Raw genomic sequence first — 25,926 nt, 5'->3', positions numbered from 1 at the left:
ATCACAAGTAGATAGAGAGGCAGGCAGAGAGAGAGAGAGGGAAGCAGGCTCCCTGCTGAGCAGAGAGCCCGATGCGGAACTGGGTCCCAGGACCCCGAGATCATGACCCGAGCCGAAGGCAGCGGCTTAACCCACTGAGCCACCCAGGCGCCCCATCTGTGGAGAACTTATTAGAAATGCAAATTCTTAGGCTCCACCCCAGGCTGATTAAATTATAAACTCTCCTGGGGGCCCCTGCAATCTCCTTTAACATATTCTCCAAGTGATTCTGATATATGCTAAAGTTAAGAACCAGTGACTTAGTATATTTTACTCTCCAATTTAGTTCCTTAACAAATTGCTGAAGATATTTTTCCCATATTTCTCTCCAAGTGTATATTCAACCTTGTTATTTCGAGATTTCAGGGTTATTTTCTTTTCTTCCCTTTAATACCTTAAACTGTATCCAATTTTCAAACATTTGCGAAAGCATAGTTATTTCCTACAGTATAGTGAATTTGGTATTCTAAGTGATCTTCCTATAGAAACAATTTAAAATGCTAGATGGCACTGCAACTATAGTTAAAAATAATATATTGTATACTTGAAATTTGCTGAGAGTAGATCTTAAATGTTCTTTATCACACACAGAGAGAATGGTAACTATGTGACTGCTGGATATATTAATTAGCTTGATTGTGGTTAGCATTATACAGAGTATATATCAAAACACTACATTGTACAAATTAGGCAAAATTCCCTAAAACTGAACATATATGTGTATGCTATGTCCCAGCAATTCTCCTGGAGGCTGTGTGTGTACGGGCGTGTATATCCAGTAGACATGCATACATATATTATTCAAAAGACAGGTACAAACATGCTAATAGCTGCAGTATTCATAATTAAAAACTAGAGACAACTCAGATAAGTAATGGTGGCATATTCATATAATTATATACTATAAAAAGCAATGAAAATGAATGCACTAGTGCTGCATGCAACAGTGGATGAGTTTCACAATCAAAACATTGGGGGATAGGGCGCCTGGGTGGCTCAGTTGTTTAAGCAACTGCCTTTGTCTCAGGTCATGATCCCGGAGTCCCGGGACCAAGTCCCATATCAGGCTCCCAGCTCAGCAGGGAGTCTGCTTCTCCCTCGGACCTCTCCCCTCTCGTGGTGTCTCATTCTCTCTCTCAAATAAATAAAATCTTTTTTAAAAAGTTGAGGGATAGAAGTCAGACACAAAATTGTACATTTCTAAACAATTCTGTTTATATAAAGTTTCAAAAATAGACAAAACTATGTTTCTGTCTAAATAACCAAGATAGTGGTTATCTGGGGCACCTGGGTAGCTCAGTGGGTAAAGCATCTGCCTTCAGCTCAGGTCATGATCTCAGGGTCCTGGGATTGAGCCCCACATTGGGCTCTCTGCTCAGCAGGGAGCCTGCTTTCCCCTCTTTCCCTGCCTGCTGCTCTGCCTGCTTGTGCTCTCTTTCTCTGTCAAATAAATAAATTAAATATTTTTTAAAAAGATACTGGTTATCTGTAGTTGGGGGTGAAGGGCTAGTACCCAGGAGGGGGAAGTATGGGAGGCTGGTCACATTCTCTTTCTTAAACTCAGCGTATTCAGTTTTTAGAAATTCATTGAGCCAAATACTTTAATGTACATACTCTTCTGTAGGAATGTTTTTCTTCAATAAAAGTTAATTTAAAGAAATGGTAGTTCTTTTTCTTAAACTGGGGTGAGGCTCTAGGCCTTCTATATTTGTTCTGATAACCTCTCCAAAGATTCTTCTCTTCCTCTTCACCCTTCAAAAGAACATAGGTGCTAAACTTTCATCAAGATGTTGGGAAATAAAAAGAGAGCTTCACAAACATTGTTTTCATTTCTTTAACATTTAGAGGTAACTTTTTAGAGTAAGAGCACTAAGTTACTGAATAAGAATATCTTAAACTAAATGGTATTTTACAGTTGTGAAAACACCTTCACAGATCTTTTTTTGATAGATCCTCAGAGCAACCTTGAGTTAGCACTCTGTAAATTCAGTTCAGCAAGCAAAATTCAACAGAATAATCCACAGCTCACATTATACTTACTGGTAAAAACTGAAAGCTTTCTCTTTTAGGATCAGGAACGAGATAAGGATGCCTGCTCTTGCTACTTATATTCAGTGTGATATTGGAGGTTCTAGGTAGGCAGTTAAGTAAGATAAAGAAAAAAAAAGTCTACAAGAAAGAATTCAATTTGCAGATGACATGGTCTCGTATATAGGAAACTCTAAAGAATTTACAAAAAATGAATCTAGCAAAGTTGCTGGATACAAGATCAATATACAAAAATCAGTTGCATTTCTGTACACTATCAATGAACAATCTGAAAATGAAATTGAGGGAAAAAATCCATTTACAATAACATCAAAAAGAATATAATACTTATGAGTAAATTCAACCAAGTACAAGACTTGTACACTAAAATCTATAAAACATCTTGAAAGAGATTGAAGATCTAAATAAACAGAAAGACATCTTGTGTTCATGGATTGGAAGACTTAATATTATTAATATAGCAATACTCCCCAAATTGATCTATAAATTCATTGTGATCCCTGTCAAAATTCCAATGCCTCCCAGAAATGGATAAGCTGCTCCTAAAATTCATATGGAGTTGCAAAGTCATTGAATCCACAACAATTGGATAAAGTAGAACAAAGTTGAAGACACACACTTGACTTCAAAACTTACTACAAAGCAATAATAATGAAGATGATGTGATGATGGCATAAGGATAGTGTTATAAACCAATGGAATAGAATTGAAAGTCCAGAAGTAAACCCATAAATTTGTGGTCAATTAATTTTTAACAAGCATGTCAAGACCATTCAATGGGGAAATAATAGTCTTTTTAGCAAATGATGCTGGGACAACTGGATATCTTCATGCAAAAGAATAAATTTGGACCCCTACCTCACACCACATACAAAAAAATTAACTCAGAATCAATCAAAGATCTATGTAAAATTCTTAGGAGGAATCATTGGTTAAAATCTGCATGACTTTGGGTTAAACAGTAATTTTCTTTTAGCCATGACAAAAGTGTAAAAAAAAAATAGCTAAGTTGGACGTCATCAAATTTTAAAACTTATGCATCAAAGACAACTATCAAAAAAGTGAAAAGACAATCCACAGAATGGGAGAGAATATTTGCAAATCATATATCTGATAAGGGTCTAGTATCCAGAATATATAAAGAACTCTTGCAACTCAACATTAAAAGACAACTCAATTTTTAAACAGCCAGTGGAAAAATAAAAATCAGCAAAAGATTTGAATAGACATCTCTACTAAACAGATGTGCAAATGACCAGAAGCATGTGAAGAGATGCTCAACATCATGGTCGTTAGGGAAATGCAAATTAAAACCACAATGAGGGACCCCTGGGTGACTCAGTCGGTTAAGTGCCTGACTCCATCTCAGCTCAGGTGTTGATCTCAGGTGGTGCCTTTTAATGCCACAGCATCAAGAAAAACAAAACAAAATACAATGAGGTACCGCTTCGCATCCATTAGGCTTTGAGAGTTCTTTAGTACCCACACTAAAGAAAAAGTGTGTGTGCACATGTAGGGAAATTGGAACCCTTAGCTGCTGCTGGTGGGAATGTAAACTACTGCAGTCATTGTGGAGAACAGTTTGGCAGTTCTTCAAAAAGTAACAGAATGACTCAGCAATTTTAATCCTAGGTATATGACCAAGTGTGTTGAAAGTACATGTTTATACATAAACTTGTTAGATGGATATTCATAGTATTGTTCACAGTAGCCACGAAGTGGAAATAACCCAGTATTCATAGCATTGTTCATAGTAGCCACGAAGTGGAAATAACCCAGTGTCTATCAGGTGATGAACAAATGTGGTCTATTCATACAGTGTGAATGATCTGGTCACTTGCTGCAACATAGAAAATCTTGAAGACATTATACTAAGTGAAAGAAGACAGTTATATGAAGTCATACGAAGATGACAGATTTTATGATTCTGTTAATATGAAATGTCCAGAATAGGCAAAGCCTATTCTGGACATTTTCTAGGCAAAGCCATAGAGTTAAACTAGTGGTTCTCAGAGGGTGAAGGGATAGGAGAATTGGGACTAACTACTAAGTACAGGATTTCTTTTTGGAGTTTGCTGGAAATGTTCTGGAAATGTTAGTGGCGATGATTGCACAACATAGTGAATATAGTAAAAACCACTCATGTGTACACTTCAAAATGATGAATTGTATGTATATGAAATTATCTTAGTCTCTTTGGGCTGCTGTAATAAAATGCCAGAGACTGGGATACTTTAAGTAACAAATTTATTTCTCACAGTTGTGGAGGCTGGAAGTCCAAGATCAGGGTGTCAGCAGGTGATGAAATGGAACTATATTATGTGCTTGAATTATATTGGAGGTGCCTGTAAGATGAAAAAATGCAATCTCCAGGTTATTCACCATAAAATTAGAATTTTTTCTCTTCTAATTATGCAGTATTCCGAATGAATCCTATTAAAAGATCATTTAGAGAGAAGTAATTTTTCTTGTGAGAAACAAAAGCAGTAACTAGAGTGAGGCAGATACAGTTGACCTTTGAAGAACACAGGGGTTAGGGACATTGACAGTTGAAATTCCACTTAGAATTTTTGACTCCCCAAAGTCTTAACTACTAATAGTCTGTTACCAGAAGCCTTACTAATAAATGGTTGAATAACACTTATTTGTATGCTCTGTGTATTATATACTGTATTCTTAATTATACTGGAGAAAAAATGTTAAGAAAATCATAAGGGGGGCACCTGGCTGGCTCAGCTGGTAGAACATGTGACTTTAGATCTTGGGGTTGTGAGTTTGAGCCCCATGTTGGGCTTAGAGTTTACTTCATTATAAGAAATATATATATACAGGGGCACCTGGGTGGCTCAGTGGGTTAAAGCCTCTTCCTTCAGCTCAGGTCATGATCCCAGGGTCCTGGGATCAAGCCCCATATCAGGCTCTCTGCTCAGCAGGGAGACTTCTTCCCTTCCTCTCTCTCTGACTGCCTCTCTGCCTACTTGTGATCTCTGTCTGTCAAATAAATAAATAAAAATCTTTAATATATATATATATAATCATAAGGAAGGGAAAATACATTTATAATAGAGTAATGTATTTATCAAAAGCCACATAGAAGTAGAGTTCAAACCCATGTAGTTCAAGGGGTCAACTGTAATGTTAGATTTTGGTAATAAGAAAGAATTGTGGGCTGGGATGCTTGCAGGTATATAAAGCTCTTAAAACAGTGCCTAACTCATAATAAAGTTCCCCAAACATGTTATCTATTGTTATTAACACTCTTCCCACACCACCACCAAATGGCTAGTGTGTTGTCTCAGCACCAGTATTGAATAGTTCCTCCCCACTCCCCCATTCTCAGTCTTGTATATTAAATTCTCATGTATATCTAATCCTGTTTCTGGGTTGGTGGTTCTACTCCATGAACTGTTTGTTTTTGTACCGGTACCATCTAGCTTTAATTACTGTATATAGCATGTTTGATGTCCAGTAGGGCCAGTTTCCCTCGTTCTTCCTGAAAGTTTTTTTGGCTACTTGAACAAATTAAAAAAAAAAAAATCCCTCCCATTTCCTCTACTGTATTTTATTTGGCAGTTGCAGTTTAGATTGAATTTACGAATGATCCATTGGGATTCTGCTTATAATTACATTACATTTATAGGTTAATTTGGAGTTCGTGATACCCTTATAGTATTGAGTCATTGCATACAATAACATCATAGTTCTCTAAATTTATATGGATATTCTCTTTATGTATTTCCATGGGTTTTCTTTATGAGAGTCTTCGGCATTTTTGCTAAGCTTTTTTCTAGTACTTTAAACATTTTTTTCTGTTGTAGTTGGAACCTGTTGTGTATTTCCTATTTATAGCAGTTTCTAATTTTATGTATTTATCTGCTTAGATAGGCATTAATTTTCTTCAACTTTGTAGGTATATTTCTCCAAAAATTTTAAAATTCAGCAAATACTTGGGATGCCTGGGTGGCTCAGTACATCAAGCAGCTGCCTTCGGCTCAGGTCGTCATCCCAAGGTCCTATGATTTAGTCCCACATTGGGCTCCTTGCTGCACAGGGAGCCTGCTTTTCCCTCTGACCATAGCTCCCCCTGCTTGTGCTGGCTCTCTGTTTCTCTCTCCCTTTCTCTCTGACACATAAATAAAATCTTAAAAAAAAAATAATTAGAACATAAATAAAATTCAGCAAAACTTACTGAGTCTCTCTCATGTGCTAGGTATTGTTCCAGGTTCTTCTCCAGATTTTAAAGTAATTTATTTTAAGGTATTGATGAACTTTCCCAGATTAATGCAGTCTTGGAGAGGAAATTATTCACAGTGCCAAGGACTCTGTCAACTATGATTTAGTGCTCATTTTGATGCTACCCAATGTAACCTGCCCAATATAAATAAATCTTTAACTCTTTGTATAATTATCAAATGGTTCTATGTTTTAGACCATATTTTATAGCTTCTTACTAAGTTTGCTAGAAGTGCTTTTTCTTTATTTACAAAAATCCTTGTCATACCGTGATCAAAATTGGGTTTAGCCAACATGATTTAATTATGAAGAAAAAACACACACAAAGGATGAGGCAGTGTCTTGTATGTAGTGAATAATGAGAATGACCTTTCTTAAGCATGCCTTGAGTTAATTTCCTAATGTGTGTGGTCATAACTGTCTATACAGAAGCAGACAGAGGTCTAAAATGAAATGTCATCAATTAACTTTAAAGATTTATTTATTTGAGAGAGAGGGCAGGGGGAGGGACAGAGGGAGAGGGAGAGAAAGAATCTCAAGTAGACTCACTACTGAGCTTGGAGCCTGACGTGGGGCTTGATCTCATGATGCTGAGATCATGACCTAAGCCGAAATCAGGAGTTGGATGTTTAACTGACTGAGCCACCTAGGTGCCCCACTGTCAATTCACTTTAAGATAAAAATTTTAATTTGGTTAAATTGGAAAATGCAGGAAAAAAGATGAAAAAAAAATTATTTGTAGTTCCATTATCTAGTCACAATTGTTTCTTACATTTTCGTGTGTTTCCATTTAGTTGATTTGCTATTCTTTTAAAAAACCAAGCTGCAAAGTAGTAAAACTTACATACTTTTTTTCATGTTCCTGTGATAAAAACCCATCAGTATATTATGAGCAGTTTGATGATTATATAATATTTAACTAAGTGGATATGTTGTAGTTTACATAGCCTTTACTTAGAAATAGTATTTTTAGGTTGGTTCTAATTCATCACTGTTAAAATAATGCTGTAGAGAACAATTTTGTACATAAAAGTTTCCCATATTTAAAATTATTTCCCTGAGTGCCTGGCTGGCTTAGTCAGAAGAGGGAGCAACTCTTGATCTCGGGGTTGTGAGTCTGAGCCCCACGTTAGGTGGAGAGAACTTAAAATAACTAAATAGACTTTTAAAAAATTAAAGAAAAATTATTTCCATAAGACAAGTGTTATTTATTGTAAAAATAATTTTAGAATTGTGGAAAGTGTTTCCCTAATGCCTTCTTGTTTCTCCTCAGTGATAACTACTATTAATTTAGTGCATATCTTGTTTGTTAAAAAAAAAAAAAAAACTTACCCTACACATTTTTTCGTAACTTTAAAAAAAAATTAGCACTATAATGTGGACATTTCCCTTGTCAATAACACACAGAAGTACCTTGACCTTTGAAATGGCTGCATAGTTGAGATTCTTTTAGCCACACCCCTATTTCTGGCATTTATATAGGTTTAGATATCTGTGATTTTTTTCTTTCTTTCTTTTTTTTTTTTTTTTTGCTATTACTGAATATCTTTAGGATAGTTATAGAATAGCTAAGATTCATTGAGTATTTCCTCTGCATCAGTAAATGAGGATTATCTCCTTTAATTATCATTGTGTACGAGTGGGTGGGTACACATTTCTTCCTATTTCCTCACTTTTCCATTCCTGCCCAGAGGGAGGGTGCAACTTTAGCTCAAACTTTCTTGCCTCTTAATGGAAGAATTATTACAGAGAAAAAAAAAATCCTTACTTATTCTTCTCAGGAGGAAGAATTACCAATCTTACAGTATGGGACGTTTGTGCCAGAAGGAGTTGTAGGTTTTTTTGTTTTTTTTTTAAGATTTTATTTATTTATTTGACAGAGAGAGAGAGATCACAAGTAGGCAGAGAGCCAGGCAGAGGGGAAGGGGGAAGCAGACTCACTGCCAAACAGAGAGCCCAATGCAGGGCTTGATCCCAGGACCCTGAGATCATGACCTGAGCTGAAGGCAGAGTCTCAACCCACTGAGCCACCCAGGTGCCCTGGAGTTGTAGGTTTTATCCTTCATCTTTCACTTCCTGTGCCCAGGGCTGGAAGGCCAGTATGGGCAGCACCCTTGGACTGGCCTTTTAGAGGTGGATCTGACCATTCTCTTAGTTGTGTAGGTTTCCTACATCTGGGATGAGGACTGGTTGGGGAATGAATGGAGTCTGTTCTTCAGGCCTAATTATCTCTCTCTACCAGGTAGGAGTATGAATGTATCAAGGTCTAGGTCTTTGTTATGTAGGAATAAGGGCCCCATTTTGAACTTGTACCTAAAGTCCATTTTCTAGTTTTAGCATTTATCTTGTCTTTGCAATGGACATTATTAAATTGTACTGCCATTGAAAAATCAGAGCGTAATCTCTCAACTTTGTTTTTTTTTTTCAAAAGATTTTATTTATTTGATATATAGAGAGAGATCACAAGTAGATAGAGAGGCAAGTAGAGAGAGAGGGGGAAGCAGGCTCCCTGCTGAGCAGAGAGACGGATGTAGGACTCAATCCCAGGACCCTGAGACCTGGGCCGAAGGCAGAGGCTTAACCCACTGAGCCACCCAGGCGCCCCTCTCAACTTTGTTGAAGTATAACCTATATACAGTAAAATGCAATCAAGATGTAAAACACTGATAGGGCACCTGCGTGGCTCAGTTGGTTAAGTGTCTGCCTTTAGCTCGGGTCATGATTGCAGGATCCTGGGATTGAGCCCTGCATTCGGCTCCCTGCCAAGTGGGTAGTCTGCTTCTCCCTCTCCCTTTGTCCCTCCCCTGTGCTCGATCATACTCTCACCCTCTCTCTCAATTAAATAAGTTCATCTGAGAGAGAGAGAAAGCGAGAGAGCATGCACACAAGCAGGAGCAGGGGGAGTGGAAGAGGGAGAGGCAGGCTCCCCACCAAGCAGGAAGCCATGTGGGACTTGATCCCAGAACCCTGGGATCATGACCTGAGTGGAAGGAAGACGCTTAACTGACTGAGCTACCCATGCGCCCCAAGTAAATAAAATCTTAAAAATAAATAAATAAATAAAAACCCTATAAAACACTCTGTTGGGGCGCCTAGGTGGCTCAGTGGTTAAGTGTCTGCCTTTGGCTCGGGTCATGATCCCAGGGTCCTGGGGTCGAGCCTCACATCGGGCTCCCTGCTCAGCGGGAAACCTGCTTCTTCCTCTCCCACTCTCCCTGCTTGTGTTCCTTCTCTCGCTGTGTCTCTCTCTGTCAAATAAGTAAATAAAATATAAAAAAAAAAAACACTCTGTCATCTCAATAAATTACTTCATACTTCTTTGCTGTCCTTTTCACTCACGCAAGCACTGACGGACCATTTGTTGTTGTTGCTCTAGATTACTTTTGCCTCTTCTAGAATTTCATCTGAATATGAGATGAATTTTAACATAATTTCCAGTGAACTCTTATTTTGCATTTGGCTTCTTTTACTCATTGTTGTGTTTTTGAAGTTTACGTACGTTGTGGCATGTATCCGTAGTTTCTTTTTAATTGCTGGATGGTGTTCCATTGTATGGCTGAAGCACAATTCGTTTATCCACTCATGTGTTGGTAGGCACTTGTGTGTCTTTCCAGTTTGGGTTGTTATGAATAAAGCTTCTGTGTACAAGTGTGGCTACATGTTTTCATTCCTATTGAATAAAAAGTTAAAGATAGACTTGCTGGGTCACATTAACTTTATAAGAAACTGTATTGTGTTTTTGCCTGTACTTAATGTTGCCAGCCTTTTACATTTTGGGGGAGGGGTCCCGCCTCCCAAAAAACCAAAATGGGAACATGTTTTTTTTTTCTTTTTCATTATAAATCTGTAAAGGAATTTTAAGGTCCTAAGGAATGTTAGGAGGTTCATATATGTGAATAATTATTGGTTGGAAATGGAGAAGATAAAACTATCCCTGCAGCCTCTTTGAGAGATAACTTCAGTATGTTTAACTTATTTCTGCTGTATCCCTCACTTTTAGGCTCATGTGACTTCAAAATTTCAATGGAAATTATTGCAGGGTTTATAGCACAGAGAAATTCCATAGGCCTGAAGACAGGTATCACTGATGGCCTTTCTCACATAATCCTAGACTAGCCCTGTCCAGTGAAACTTTCCACAGTGATAGCCACTGGCCACATGTGGCATTTGAAAGGTAGCTAGTGCAACTGAATGGAATTTTAAATTTTAATTTTAGTAGCCATATCTGTCTAGTGGTTCCTTTGTTGAACAATGTATTTCTAAAATGTTATTTTTCAGCAAAGATCATCCGACAAGAAATAATTGAATGAGACTTGTCAGTGGAGCTGGCTATGGGCAACTTCATGTTATCCGTCCTACTTCCCTTTCCTGTGGGGGATTTGTGTGTCTCTAGAGAGATGTAACCAAGGCCTCAAGCACCACAGGAAGAACCAGCGATTCTTGAGTGTTACAGTGAGGGCAGGGCAGTGATTTGGTAATGAGCTCTTCTAGTGAGCTGCTACACTCTGTTTTTTTCTACTTCATTTTCCCTACTGAACTCTTTGGTAAATGATAAAGCATAAATTTCATTAATTCAGTGGACCTTTGGATGGGAGTATGCTATTTAAATTTGAAAACTGTATAATGTTGCCCAGACGAGACCTGGTTAAATTCTTCTATCTTTTTTTGTTTTGTTTTGTTTTGTTTTGTTTTGATGAAGAGAAGCAAATTCTCTTTCTGCACTTTAAAGGCATTCAAGTAATGATATAATTACTTCTACCAAAGTTTCCATTAAAGAATGGTTGAGATTTTTGTTCCTTGAAGTAGCAATGAGTTAATAATTTTTTACATTTCAGGTTATTAGTGAAAACACTTTATAGCCTTTAGATGGTGAAATGTTCTAGTAACTCAAATAACTGACCTTATATAAAAATGCCTATCAATGTCACATTTTTATTTTGTAATAGCTGCGTGGCTTCAGTGGCTGAGGTTTTATTATTGTTTCCTAGAGGCAAGTTCAATGTTAGAAAAATTGTGGAATTTTCCCTTGGCATTACTGTGGTAAGTCAACAGCTACTATTTATAGGGATTTATATTTTGATGAGAAAATGAGATACCCCGCTTGGCATATCATAAAAACACAGATGCTTCTAGATTCCAGTAGGGAGGCCTTTTGCTCACGGCATCTGTTTTGGTTGGCCAGCCAGATGACTTCTACAGAGTTTGTCACTTTTTTTGAAGGGCACTGCCTCTTTCGCAATCTTTTTTTGATGGATGTAGAAAAGTATTATAATGTCATGTATCAGACAGACTGGAAGGTGACCCCCTCCCTTCATCACTGACTCCTATCCGTGCCTCTGTGTCAGCCCCTCTACTTGAGTATATGGGACATGCAGCTTGCTTCTAACAACTAGATTATGGCAAAGGCAATGCAATGTCATTTCCATAATTACATCATGTTACATAATATTCCAGCTTGCTAGTGGACTCGACCTATTGACTCTCCTTGATGACTTGATGAACTAAGTGGCTATATTGAGAATGCCATGTAGCAAAGAATTCAGAGTATTCTCCAGGAACTGCGGATATTTTACAGCAAGAAGCCTGGACAATCAGTCTCACCATAGCGATGAAATAAATTCTGCCAACCGTCCCATTGATCAGTGAAGCAAGCCTCCAGATGACTTCTTGATTATAGCCTTATGAGACTTTAGGCAACCGAGATGGGCCATGCCTAGGCTCCTGAGCCATAGAACTGTAAGATAATAAATGTGAGGACACTAACCTTTTGAGAACTAAACAAGTTTATAAATGAAAAAGTTAACTTGGGGCACCTGGGTGGCTCAGATGGTTAAGCGTCTACCTTCAGCTAAGGTCATGATCTCCGGGTCCTGTGATTAAGCCATGTGTCAGGCTTCTAGCTCATCAGCTTCTCCCTCTCCCCTCTGCCTCTTCCCCTGCTCATGCTCTCTCTCTCTCTCTATCTCAAATGAGTAAATAAAATCTTTAAAAAAATGAACATTTTGTAAATTTTTTATTATTTTGGCTTTATCAATTCTGTGCAATTTTGAACTGTTAGATAATTTACATTATGTCACTTCATATCACTTCCTAAGGAATCTTGAAATGTCCTTTGTGTACCTGTCCTTTGAACTGTTTATTCTGCAGCTAGATTTGTACTGATCCATAATTTATTCAGCAGATATTTGATGAGCACTCACTGTATACCAAGCTCTGTGCTAGTCCTGGGGAACCACACATGGAAGCAAGATGTAGTCTGAGACCTCGAGAAGCTTACTGTTTTTTATGCCATGCACACACGTAAACAGACAATAAAAATAGGTGCTTTCATTTGAACTTTATTGTATCAGTTTAGTGAGGAGGGAAAGGTCTAGAAAGTTCTAGAAAAAGTAATGTCTGAGCTGAGAATTGTTGAAATGAGAGGGGTTAGCTAGGCAAGAGGCTCAGTATTAGTGAAGAAAGAAAAATATACAAGGAAGAAGCTTATAGATGAGAGAGACCCCAGAATGGGTAGGAAACTAAAAAAGTTTGGTATACTTGTCAGATGGCTACTCAGATTGCCCATGGGCAAAAATACTGTCTCATTCATAAAGCAAACTTTTGACCCAGACTTTATTCACCTCATGTTCTAAATTTCTAAATTAATTTAATTCTAATTTCTAAACATTTTATGAATCCCATAAGTAAAACATGTTTTCATCATGTACCTCCAATATGTATACATATTTATTTATAAGTGACATACTAATAATTTATTTACATAGTAAAACATATACAAAGAGCAAAGTGCTACTTCATTATTCTTTAAAATGTTGGCTTAATATTTTATAATATACCTATTTAGAGGTCTGTTTTCTAAATGCAGTTAATTTTGATATTTGGTATCAATTGGCGAATCCTTCTCGTGAACACAGCCTAATTTAGGGACCACTACTCTAAACAACTGGGATAACTGTTGAAACTAGCCTTTTCGTTAAAATAAGAGCAAAGCGAAAAGGTAATTTAGTTTGCTTTATTCATTTGTATTTGGAAGGCAAGTTTAAGAAGAGTCAGCTTTGGCTTGAGATTTAAAGAATGAGCACTTTAGTCACAAACTACATGTGATGACAACAGGGATCATATTTCACTAACTAGGAAACCCTAGAGAATGGCGGAAGGGTTATTGGTTAAGTACGTTATATTAAGGAATGTTTTGCTAGTAGCTGTTGATCAAAAAGATGAATTGTTGCTTTGAAAAAAATAAACCTTCTGGTTATCGTTGTTGGGTGATACTTGGAAGACAGTCTTTCTTAATCCTTAGGAGATGTGGCTCATGACACTTGGGATCTCTTCTAAAAATATTTTTTCATGATACACTTTATTAAACTTACTGAATTTACTTCACTGCATTTGAATCAGTCAAAATTCTTTTCTTCAGGAAAGATGGAAAACCGCACCAAAGAAGCTTGAGTGAAAAAAAGAATTTATTGGTTCATAACCAATGTTCAGTACTTATCTCAAGGGCTTTAACTTGGTTGTCAGATCTGTATTTCGAGGTGTCTATTTGTGTCTCTGTTAACCTTTGCTTTTTCCTGTGATAGTTTCACTCTCTTTTAGAGCAGAAGGTCGTCCTCCGTGAGGTGGTGAGGCAAGGGAAAGGCCTTCTCCTGGCACATGTCTGTATAAAATCCCACGGATGAATTAGAGTCTATGGTTGCATGTGTGCTTTGATTGGCAGGCCCACGAAAGCATGTGGAATGGATGGGGAAGGAACAGTTTCCCAAAGGAAGGGCTTGCTGTTACCACAGGGGCAGGAGTGCAGGGAGTCAAAAATGATAGGTGAAGAGGAATAGAGGACAGGAGGCATAAACTATTCTCTAAGGTTGTAAAAGATGACTTAGGGGTACCTGGGTGGCTTTAGTTGGTTGGGCGTCTGCCTTCGGCTCAGGTCATGATCTCAGGATCCTGGGATCAAGCCCCATGTCAGGCTTTCTGCTCAGCAGGGAGTCTGCTTCTCCCTCTCCCTCCGCCTGCCACTCCCCTGGTTTGTTTTGCTCTTTCTAAGATAAATTTTTTAAAAAATCTTTAAAAGATGATTTAATTTTGTTAATCATTGATTTTTATAGAGTATGCAAGCTGCAAGATGTCCTACAGATGAATTATCTTTAACCAACTGTGCAGTTGTGAATGAAAAGGATTTCCAGCCTGGCCAGTGAGTATCTGATTTTGTTTTCTCCTAACCAGCCACGTGGTATTTTAGAAACTTCTAGAGAGTCCTTATTTTTTAGGAAACTTGAGAATAATTTTTTAATTCCTCTTGCTGAGTGGGAAAATGGAAGAGTTGAGAGTCAATGTATTTCAGTCTTTACTATGTTAAGCATTGATTAATATGTTTTAAAAATCATACATACGTTTTTATCTATAACTTTTATTTTTATCAGCTTTGTTAGCAGAACTTAGCATACTTGTTATATAAATCATATATAGCATAGTCATTAGGATTTGGGGTCTTCAGTCAAATTGTCTGAGTTTAGATTCTGGCTCTGCCAGTTATGAACTGGGTGACCATGGGTAAGTTTCATCTACCATCTCTGTGCCTCTGTGTCCTAATCTGTGAAATGGGGCTGGTGATAATATCTTTCTCAGGGTTGTTGGGCAGATTGACTTATATAAATAAAACATTTAGAACAGTGCCTTGTACATTAATAAGCACAATCAATATTAGCTATTTTGATAATTATTACTATGATAATCTAAGAGACATGAAAATTACAAGATGCACAACAAAATATTTATAAGTATTTACTTATACATATTTTTTTGTTGTCATTTATTTATTGTCATCACCCACTGCCAGAACTTCTAAAAACCCTATTGCCAAGTTCAGTGCCACCCATGTATGCGTCTGAGACTGGTAGAGGTAAGGAGATAAAGGAGACCCACCAGATGGCAGACTAGGTTAATAAGGAACAGTTAGGCAGAATTTTAACTGAGCCTTATTAAAAAAAAAAAAAAAAAAAAGCTATCTGTAAAATCCAGGAGTTTTACAAAGTTAGAATTGCCAATTATCTCTAGTTTTCAGCTTTAGAGTAAGGGGCTGCACTACATGATTGCAGTAATATTGTTCCTTGTCCTAAAAATTCTTTAATGCTAAGTTGAACCCAGAACTTTCTATGTATAAACTGAGGTGTAGATAATCAGTATGATTTGTTTATGGAATTCTCTTTTTTAAATTTTTAAAAAATATTTTATTTATTTATTTGACAGAGATCACAAGTAGACAGAGAGGCAGGCAGAGAGAGAAGGGGAAGCAGGCTCCCTGATGATCAGAGAGCCCAATGAGGAGCTTGATCCCGGGACCCTGGGATCATGACCTGAGCTGAAGGCAGAGGCTTTAACCCACTGAGCCACCCAGGCGCCCCTGTTTATGGAATTCTCTTATATTTGTCAAATGTTCACCATACTCTTGATTACGTTACCTGAAATATAGCAGATATAAGGAACTTGAAGTGGCAAAATGACATGTATGGAAACATTAACCATTAATATTTTTAAAGTCATAGCATTTTAAAAGGTGATTTTCTTAAAAGATTTTATTTATTTATTTGAGAGAGTAAGCAAGCTAGTGAGAGAGAGAACATGAACGGGGGGAGCAGAGGGAGAGGGAGAAGCAGACTCCCCCCTACACCTCCCTGCTGAGCAAGGATCCCAACTCTGGGCTTGATCCCATGACCCCAGGATCATGACCTGAGCCAAAGGCAGATGCTTGACTGACTGAGTCACCCAGGCTTCCCTCAAAGATGATTTCAAAACAGATAGTGCTGTTGCAAAATAGAGTTTGAATCTTTTTTTTTTTTTTAAAGATTTTATTATTTTATTTATTTGACAGAGAGAGAGATCACAAGTAGGCAGAGAGGCAGGCAGAGAGAGAGAGGAGGAAGTAGGCTCCCTGCGGAGCAGAGAGCCCAATGCGGGGCTCTATCCCAGGACCCTGAGATCATGATCTGAGCCAAAGGCAGCGGCTTAATCCACTGAGCCACCCAGGCGCCCCGAGTTTGAAGCTTTTATCACACATGCAGTCCTTGGCAATTTCTTGTTGTAGGAGGTTATGATGAGTATATTTTATCTATTTATGGGTAACTTCTGAGCAGAATGAATTAGCAAAAAATGCCTTGAAATAATAAATATTTGACATCTATATGAAAGCTGATGTATTTTGTGACAATTTTTTATTCTTTTTGAACTATTGTGAGAGCCTACAGAGATTTAATGAATAATCCTAAAACTTAACTTTTTTTGGACTGTTATATCCTGATTCTTCTATCTTTGGTTCTCTTCCCTTTGTTCTATTTAAAGTGTGAAATAATTCCTAGGAGAGAAAATTCATCTAATTTTTACTTAATATCTAAGACTCTGAATCATTGTCTTCACTTTTATGTAAACTGGAGGAAATATAATGGTGTTGATACTTTGATTGGTATGTACTCTCTTGAACTTGATCCTGATTCTCCTTGTTGTGTGCTTGGCCCAAGGTTATGCCTGTAAAACATTTTGAATTGCTGACAGTTTTGAGAAATGAAATTTGTGGTTCTTTTCCTTCAGGACTTTCAAACACTCTGCCATGTTTCCACCTGGTACTCATCAAGCATCAGTTGTTGGAAATGAGCACATGCAGTGGAAGTGATGGTTTGTATTTCCTATGACACGAAGCACCAACTGTGTTTCTGTCTTTTAGGCATGTGATTGTGAGGACCTCTCCCAACCACAGGTACACATTTACACTGAGGACCCATCCGTCAGTGGTTCCAGGGAGCATCGCCTTCAGCCTACCTCAGGTAACCCAGAGGCTAATTTATTCTCTTCCATTCTTAAAAGTCCTGGAAAAATCAGTTCATTTAAAGCAAGTCTCATCCTGGAACTGTATTGATTCATATGGAAGAAAAACATCTAGGTATTTATATAAGGAATTTAAGGATACTTCCTTTTTTTTTTTTTTTAAAGGGAGGTGGAGCAGAGGGGGGGAGGGGGAGAGAGAACCTGAAGCAGCTCCGCACCCAGTGTGGAGCCTAACACAGGGGTTTAATCTCACAACCCTAAGATCCTGACCCGAGCCAAGATCAAGAGATGGATGCTTAACTGACTGAACCACCAGGTGCCCCTAAAGATACATTCTTTTTTTTTTTTTTTTAAGATTTTATTCATTTTTTTGAAAGAGAGACACAGAGAGAGAGAGAACATGCACCCACTTGCACACACAAGCAGGGGGAAGGGGCAGAGAAAGAGGGAGAAGCAGGCTCCCAACGTGGGGCTCGATCCCAGGAGACCTGAGCTGTAGGCAGATGCTTAACCAACTGAGCCACCCAGGTACCCCTAAAGATACATTCTTAATTGTGAGTTTTACTATGTTTGCCTTTTATTGCCTTGAGTTTTTTTCCTAATTTTTAAAAAATTCTGCAGTAATAGCAGTTAGCTATCAGATAGTCTCAAGTTATTTTAATGTTAACTCATAGGGTAACAAAAAATATATAAAATTAACATTTATAGGGGCTCCTGGGTGTCTCAGTCAGTTGAGCATCTGCCTTCAGCTCAGGTCATGATCCCAGGGCCCTGGGATGGAGCCCCGCATCAGGCTCCCTGGGAGCCTACTTCTCCCTCTCCCTCTACCTGCTGCTTTCCCTGTTTGTGCTTTCTCTCTCTGTCAAATAAAAAAAATAAAATCTTAGAAAAAAAATTATAAAACTGACATCTAATAATAGTGCTTTTTAAAATGCAGTGATGTCGGGGCGCCTGGGTGGCTCAGTGGGTTAAAGCCTCTGCCTTCGGCTTAGGTCATGATCCTAGGGTCCTGGGATCGAGCCCTGCATCGGGCTCTCTGCTCCACGGGGAGCCTGCTTCCTCCTTTCTCTCTGCCTGCCTCTCTGCCTAGTTGTGATTTCTCTCTGTCAAATAAATAAAAGTATTAAAAAAAAATGCAGTGATGTCACGCTAGTGAATATGATAGGAGTAGCTGCTATCTCAGAGTACAATGTAACTTGCTGGTCTTCCTAAAGAGTGGAAGGATAATGATTACATTTATAATTGTTGGAGGATTCTGTGGTGGGAAAACTGCCTTGCACTGTTGCAGACACCTAATACATAACTGAGGAGCATTGCAAGTACTAGTGTGTATCCTTTTCTCCCTTATCATCTTACTTGTGCTGCTAATCCCACAGTCCTCAGCAATATAATGCAACCCCTACCTTCTAGTATGCTAATAAACATTGATTTACTCCCCTGGAGGTTGAAGGAAAGACATCAAACACTCTTTAGGGATCTCTTAGAGATCTTTTGAAGCCCTCAAAAATTATGGTACATCTTTACTCGCAATTCCCTTTTCTCTGTTTGGATGCCTCTGATTATCAGGACTATTTTTCACATTTGTTTCTACACATTAGATGTTTGGAATATTTTAGGGTTTGTCAACTTTTGCAGAGCTGGAATTCTGGTGGTCAGAAAAGGGGTTTCTAATTATTTCTTCTTGTCTCTGCTTTTTTTTTTTTTTTTAAAGATTTTATTTATTTATTTGACAGAGAGAGATCACAAGCAGACAGAGAGGCAGGCAGAGAGAGAGAGAGGGAAGCAGGCTCCCTGCCGAGCAGAGAGCCTGATGCGGGACTCGATCTCAGGACCCCGAGATAATGACCTGAGCCGAAGGCAGTGGCTTAACCCACTGAGCCACCCAGGTGCCCCTTGTCTCTGCTTTTAAAAAAAAAAAAATCCCTAATCTATACAATAGGCCAAGTACTATTCTAGATACTCTTGCGTATATTAGCTCCTTTAATTCTCAAAACAACCCCATATGATAGATACTATTACTTTCATCCTTTGAGTCTGTCTTTGGGATTGAAGTACAGAACCTAATTGTGGCCGCTTTTTGATACAAAGTCTGAACTTGCTCAGCATGCTGCTAAATTTCTCATTGGCCAGAAGTGAGATGGACTATTACAGAAGAGGGCATGGAGGGTAGAGAGGAGGGAGAAGCAACCTATGGTGAGAGAGCTAGAGGGGAAAACAGGTGTTGCACACACTCACCATGCAGCCTTTTCACCATCCACCCCCAAATCCACTCTGCTTGATGAGTAGACAGAAAGTGGCTTTTTGGCCAGAAATTATTTTTTTCACTGTTCTTTGAAGTGTTATCAGTAGTGACTAATTTTGAATCCATACCAAGCCAGTCCTAAATTTCTGCCTAAACACAATCTGGCCTGCCTCCGCATATTCTTGCCATTGTAACCATTCTGGACGTGGGAGAAACTAAAGACTAGTTGCAAATGCCTGAAAATCCTTTGGCTAGTACAAAGAATAATCAGAACCATCTAATGATTCAAATCCCTATTTTGGGTTTCAGGCTAGATTAGCTGACCAGCTTCAGTTTAGTTTTCATGAATTGAAAGTCTTTTCTTTTTTCTTTTTTTTTTCTCTACAATTTTATTTATTTATTTGACAGACAGAGGTCACAAGTAGGCAGAGAGGCAGACAGAGACAGAGAGAAGGAAGCAGGTTATCCACTGAGCAGGGAACCGGATGCGGGGCTTGATCCCAGGACTCTGGGATCATGAACTGAGCTGAAGGCAGAGGCTTTAACCCACATTTGAGCCACCCAGGTGCCCCAAATGTCTTTTCTTTTTGAGATACTATAACAAACAGTGTAAGTAACCATTGTACATTTAGAACACCGAAATGTTATCTGATACTACGAAGGCCTTCGGCATAGTATAGTGGACAAAGGAACATCCTCAGTGATACCAGTTTTATTGTACAAAGGCAAGCTTTGTATGTTTTCTGATAGATGTTCAGATGTAAACTACAGCATATAAATATGTTTCCTAGGGGTGCCGGGGTGGCTTAATTGGTTAAGCATCTGCCTTCGGCTCAGGTTATGATCCCAGGTTCCTGGGATCGAGCTCCACATTGGGCTTCCTGGTCAGCGGGAGCCTGCTTCTCCCTCTCCCTTCCACTCCCCCTGCTTGTGCTTTCTCTCTTTTTTTTGTCAAATAAATAAATAAAACCTTTAAATAAATAAATAATATGTTTTGTAGGGCCGCTGTACAAAATATCACAGAGTGGGGTGGCTTAAATTTATTCTCTTGCAGTTTGGGAGTCTAGAAGTCTGAAATCAAGGTGCCAGCGGGGCCATGCTCTGTCCGAAGGCCTTAGAGAAAAATCTGTTCCGTGCTTAGCTTCTGGTGTTGCCAAAAATCTTTGATGTTCCTTGACTGGTAGATGTATCACTTTAGTCTCTGCCAACATCATCACATGACTTTTCTCCCCATGTATCTGTCTGTCTCTTTTCCTCTTGCAAGGACACTGGGTCATATTGGCTTACACCCACCCTAATTTGGTAATGACCTTATCTTACCTTGATTGCATCTGCAAAAACCTTATTTCCAGATATGGAAATATCTGGGCTAAGACTGCAGCATGTCTTTTTGTGGAACACAGTTCAACACACAACAGTAAACCACATTTTGGTCTTTGAATGTGTTCCTCTTGCTGAGGTTCATAGAGATCCTTCTTTTTCTCATTTCTCTAATTTTGATTAATTTGATATTCAAGTGTCTTTCTTTTATTTTACAGCGAAAATGGGCTGGACTTTCTATTGGGCAAGAAATAGAAGGTAGGTATAGTTTTTAGCTACCTAATGTAGATTTTCTTTATGAGTTTCTCATGATTGAGGTTATCTCTAAAATTTTCTATTACTGGTTGTCAGACCATCAAACATTGATCCTATTTAAGTTACTGGTTAGATATATGAGAATGGAAAAGTAAATAGTTATGGTACTTACCTCTTGACTTGCTATTCTGCCTGAAAATTGCCATCTAATGGGGGGAAAGAATATCCATTTATTCATAGCTCACAGAATGTGTACAGGGTAAATAAGTATACAAGTATTAGCATTGGGAACTCTGTGTGAAAGTGCTAAGGGAGAACAGGAGTGGCTGAATTGATTGGAGACTGGAAAATCAGCCAGAGAAATCTTCTTAGGCACTGGAGTTTTGAGCATCATTATGAAGTAGGGGAAAAGCATTACATAGTAGAGATAAGGAAGAAAGGCTCTTAAGATGAGAAATAAGATCAATCAAAGGCATTCATATGGGAGCAAGCAAATCATAGGCAGTGCTTAGGAAGTATGTTTGCCTGATTGAAAGGATTTGCCTGAATGAGTTCTATTAAGTGATGAAGGCATGCAGTTAGTGAAGGGCCTAAAAGTACAAACTGGAAACTGGATATTATTCAAAGACAGTTGAGAGCTCTTGAGGATTTCTGAACGAGCCTGTCAAAATCCTAACTTCAAAAAAGATTCTTATGTCAGTGTGGAAGATAGTGAGGGAAAGGGGAGAAATCAGAAGTCAAGGAAAATAGCTCGGAGATAATTTGACTTGCCTAGAATTAAGTTGAATAGGACTTTCTGAAATTATGGCTATGGGTTTTTTGGTTTTTTTTAAGTCTAAGTTACATTGGGGGTGCCTTGGTGGCCCAGTTGATTAAGCGTCCAGCTCTTGGTTTCAGTTCAGGTTGTGATATCTGGGTCATGGGATTGAGCCCCGCCTTGGGCTCTGCTGTCAGCGTGGAGTTTGCTTGAGATTCTCTCTCTCTCCCTCTGCCCCTCCCGCTCGGGCTCTCTCTCTCTCTCAAATTAATACATCTTTTTTTTTTTTTTAAGATTTTATTTATTTATTTGACAGAGATCACAAGTAGGCAGAGAGATAGAGAGAGAGGGGAAGCAGGCTCCCTGCCGAGCATAGAGCCAGATGCGGGGCTTGATCCCAGGACCTTGAGACCATGACCTGAGCCAAAGGCAGAGGCTTAACCCGCAGAGCCACCCAGGTGCCCCTCAAATAAATAAACCTTTAAAAAAAAAGTAAGTTATATTGAAGAGTAATAATTGGTATCAATTGGTATTGATTCCATTTTACTGTATACTGAGATATGTTTTCTTCTGTGTTTGTTTGGAAAGATAAATCAGATTTAAGTTAAGAAAAAGGTAGCAGTATTTAAGCAAATGGTTTACTTTTAAAAATTTTTTATTTTAATAAAGATTTATTTATTTATTTTAAAGAGAAAGCACATGTGTGCATGCACACAGGGAAGGGGCAGAGAGGGAGAGAGAAAATCCTCATGCATTCTCCCCATTGAGGGAGCCTGATGTGGGCTCGATCTCATGATCCTGAGATCATGACCGGAGCCAAAACCAAGTGTCCAGCCCTTAACCAGCTGAGCCACTGGACATCCCAAATGGTGTGCTTTTTTTAAATGAAGTGTGTATCAAGTCATCATAGTTCACTGGGGAAGGGCATGGAGAGCAGCTTATGACTTCAGGTATAAAAAAAGACTAAGCTGCTTGTGGATTCTAAGCCAAGAAGCTAATAAGCAAAAACTGACATTGTTAGGCACTGTGGCAAATTGAGAAAATGGGGTCTGAATCTTCTTGTCAGATAGTTTCATGCCAACTTCATGGGCACAAGCAGGAGAAGGAAAGAAGAAGAAAGTATAATTAACTCGGGTTTTTGTTCTGCTTGCTTTTCTTTTTTTAAAAATATTTTAAAGATTTATTAGAAAGAGAGTGTGCATGAATGGGGGGAGGGAGAGAATCTTCAAGCAGCTGGACCTGGGGCTCAGTGCCATGACGCTGAGATCATGACCCGAGCTGAAATCAAGAGTCTGACGCTCAGCCAACAGCCACCCACCCAGATGCCCCTTTCTGCTTGCTTTTAAAGCCTAAAACATTTCATATTTATGAAAAGTTTGCCAAAATAAGAGAATCCCTATATACTACTTTTACCCAGATTCACCAATTATCATATTTTTAAAAATTCATTTTCTCTCTCTACACACATTCCTTCACACACACACATTTTTTAAAAAAAAGATTTTATTTATTTATTTGGCAGACAGAGATCACAAGTAGGCAGAGAGGCAGGCAGAGAGAGAGGAGGAAGCAGGCTCCCTGCGGAGCAGAGAGCCCGATGGGAGGCTCGATCCCAGGACCCTGGGATCATGACCCGAGCCAAAGGCAGAGGTTTTAACCCACTGAGCCACCCAGGCACCCCTCATACACACATTTTGAACCATTTGAGATTACATTGCAGAAATCATTCCTCTTTACAGCTAATACTTTAGTGTGTATTTCCTGAGAACAAAGATGCAGTGTTACAGTAATTGAATTCAGGAAATGAAACATTAATATAACTAAACATTGAAGCTTTCTTCTGTAGTCCATAATTCAGTTTGGTAATTGTCCCAGTTACTTCCTTTACAGACTTTTCCCCCCTTCAGTATAGGATCCAGTTCAGGACCATGTATTGTCCTTAGCTGTCATTTCTCAGATCCTCAGCTTCTTAGTTTTCCTTTCATGATGATGATATTTTTGAAGAAAACACTTATAAGATGGGGGATTATTTGGTCAAAGGGTACAAAGTTTCAGTTATAAGTTCTGGAGACCAATGTACAGCATGGCGACTATTTAACAATATTACATTATATACCTAAACTTTGAGAAGAGGGTAGATCTCAGGCATTTTTTATTTTTTTATTTTTATTATTTTTTAAAGATTTTATTTATTTATTTGACAGAGAGAGAGATCACAAGCAGGCAGAGAGACAGGCGGGGGGCGGGGGGAGCAGGCTCCCCACCAGAGAGCCCAATGCGGGGCTCGATCCCAGGACCCGGAGATCATGACCTGAGCCAAAGGCAGAGGCTTAACCCACTGAGCCACCCAGGCGCCCCTAGATCTCAGGCATTTTCATCTCATATGTGCATACACACACACCCACATGCAGAGAAAGAATGTGCACTGAGAAGGAGGCATATTCTCTGTTATCAGGGTGTAGTGTTTGCTGTATATCTGGAAGCTCTGCTTTACTGATTGTACCATTCAGACCTTCTATATTCTTATTATTGGTGGTCACTTACCCCATTTTGCTCTGAGAGTGGTGTGTTAAAATCTTAGTGTTTTTCTATTTTTCCTTGCATCTCCTGTAGTTTCTATTTTACATAGTAGTTTCTGTGTTATTTGGTATGTAAATATTCATAATTTTTTTTTTTTAAGATTTTATTTATTTATTTGACAGAGACACAGTGAGAGAGGGAACACAAGTAGGGGGAGAGAGAGAGAGAGAAAAGTAAGCTTCCTGCTGAGCAGAGAGCCTGATGGGCGGTTTGACCCCAACACCCTGGGATCATGACCTGAGCCAAAGGCAGCTGAGCCACCCAGGTGCCCCCATAACTGTTATATTTTTAATGTGGATTGTGGTTACTAGAATCATGAAGTGTCCTTCTTTGTATTATTTAATGTGTTGTAAATTATACTTTGATGTTAGGATCACAGACCTTGCTTTCTTAACTGCTTTTAATTTGCTCAGTATATCTTTGCCCATCTCTCTACATTTAGCCTTTCTTTTTTTTTTTTTAAAGATTTTATTTATTTATTTGACAGAGAGAAATCACAAGAGAGGCAGGCAGAGAGAGAGGAAGGGAAGCAGGCTCTCCACTGAGCAGAGAGCCCGATGTGGGACTCGATCCCAGGACCCCGAGATCATGACCTGAGCCGAAGGTAGCGGCTTAACCCACTGAGCCACCCAGGCGCCCTACATTTAGCCTTTCTTAATCTTTGTGTTTTAGATGTGTCTGTGGTATACAGGTGTAGAGGTGGGATTTGCTTTATGAGCTAATCTGAAATGTAATAGGTTTATTAAGCCCATTCACAGATCTCAGTTCTGTTATTTTGCATTTAGTTGTGTTTCTCTAATCGGTAATTTTTATTTTGGTATTTAGGAGTGTTTATTTTATTTATTTTTAAGATTTTACTTATTTATTTGACAAAGACCACAAGTAGGCTGAGAGGCAGGCAAAGAGAGAGAGGAGGAAGCTGGCTTCCTGCTAAGCAGGGAAGCCCGATTCGGGGCTCGATCCCAGGACCCTGAGATCATGGCCTCAGCAAAAGGCAGAGGCTTTAGCCAACTGAGCCACCCAGACGCCCCAGGAGTGTTTATATTTTTGTTTTAGTGATTACTTTTGCATGTATACATCTCATAATCCCTTAGTTCCCTCTTTTTTTTTCTTGACCTTTTCAAAAACTGTTCTGTCAATTCTAAGTGACATCCTTTGACTCTCATCTGTTGCTTATATGACAGTTCATGATTATTTTCTACCTCCCCCTTTCTCCTTCTACATTTTTCTTTGTTCTTTTTTTAAAAGATTTTTAAATTTATTTATTTTCAAAGATTTATTTTTTTATTTATTTGACAGAGATCACAAGCAGGCAGAGAGGCAGGCAGAGAGAGAAGGAAGGGAAGCAGGCTCTCTGCAAAGCAGAGAGACTGATGCGGGGCTTGATCCTAGGACCTTGGGATCATGACCTGAGCCAAAGGCAGAGGCTTTAACCCACTGAGCCACCCAGCCGCCCCAAGGCTAAAATTTTTTGATTGGCGGTGGAAATAAAGGAAATTTCTTTAGATATGGGTAGTTGGTGGAGAGATTTGCATAATTAGTACTTTCCACACTTGCCTGGGAGAAACACCTGGAGAGTTTGTTTAAAAAAAAAAAAAGAAAGAAAGATTCCCAGGCCCTCTCCTTGCGAAGTCTG

General features: G+C 38.8%; 1 protein-coding gene across 2 annotated transcripts in view; it reads left to right on the top strand.

The window, feature by feature from the left end:
* NSF (N-ethylmaleimide sensitive factor, vesicle fusing ATPase) overlaps window positions 1-25,926 on the top strand; it is a 147,812-nt gene that overhangs the window by 12,029 nt on the left and 109,857 nt on the right. For both annotated transcript variants that reach the window (XM_045985642.1, XM_045985641.1), the window contains exons 2-4: window positions 14,427-14,512; window positions 17,036-17,135; window positions 20,917-20,956. In XM_045985642.1, coding sequence (XP_045841598.1) covers window positions 14,427-14,512; window positions 17,036-17,135; window positions 20,917-20,956 — 226 coding nt within the window. The remainder of the gene's footprint in view (window positions 1-14,426; window positions 14,513-17,035; window positions 17,136-20,916; window positions 20,957-25,926) is intronic.

The sequence above is a fragment of the Meles meles genome, chromosome 18 (assembly GCF_922984935.1).
Source record: "Meles meles chromosome 18, mMelMel3.1 paternal haplotype, whole genome shotgun sequence".
Classification (NCBI taxonomy): domain Eukaryota; kingdom Metazoa; phylum Chordata; class Mammalia; order Carnivora; family Mustelidae; genus Meles; species Meles meles.
The sequence above is the reverse complement of the archived record's forward strand: the minus strand, read 5'-3'. Positions and strand labels throughout refer to the sequence as shown.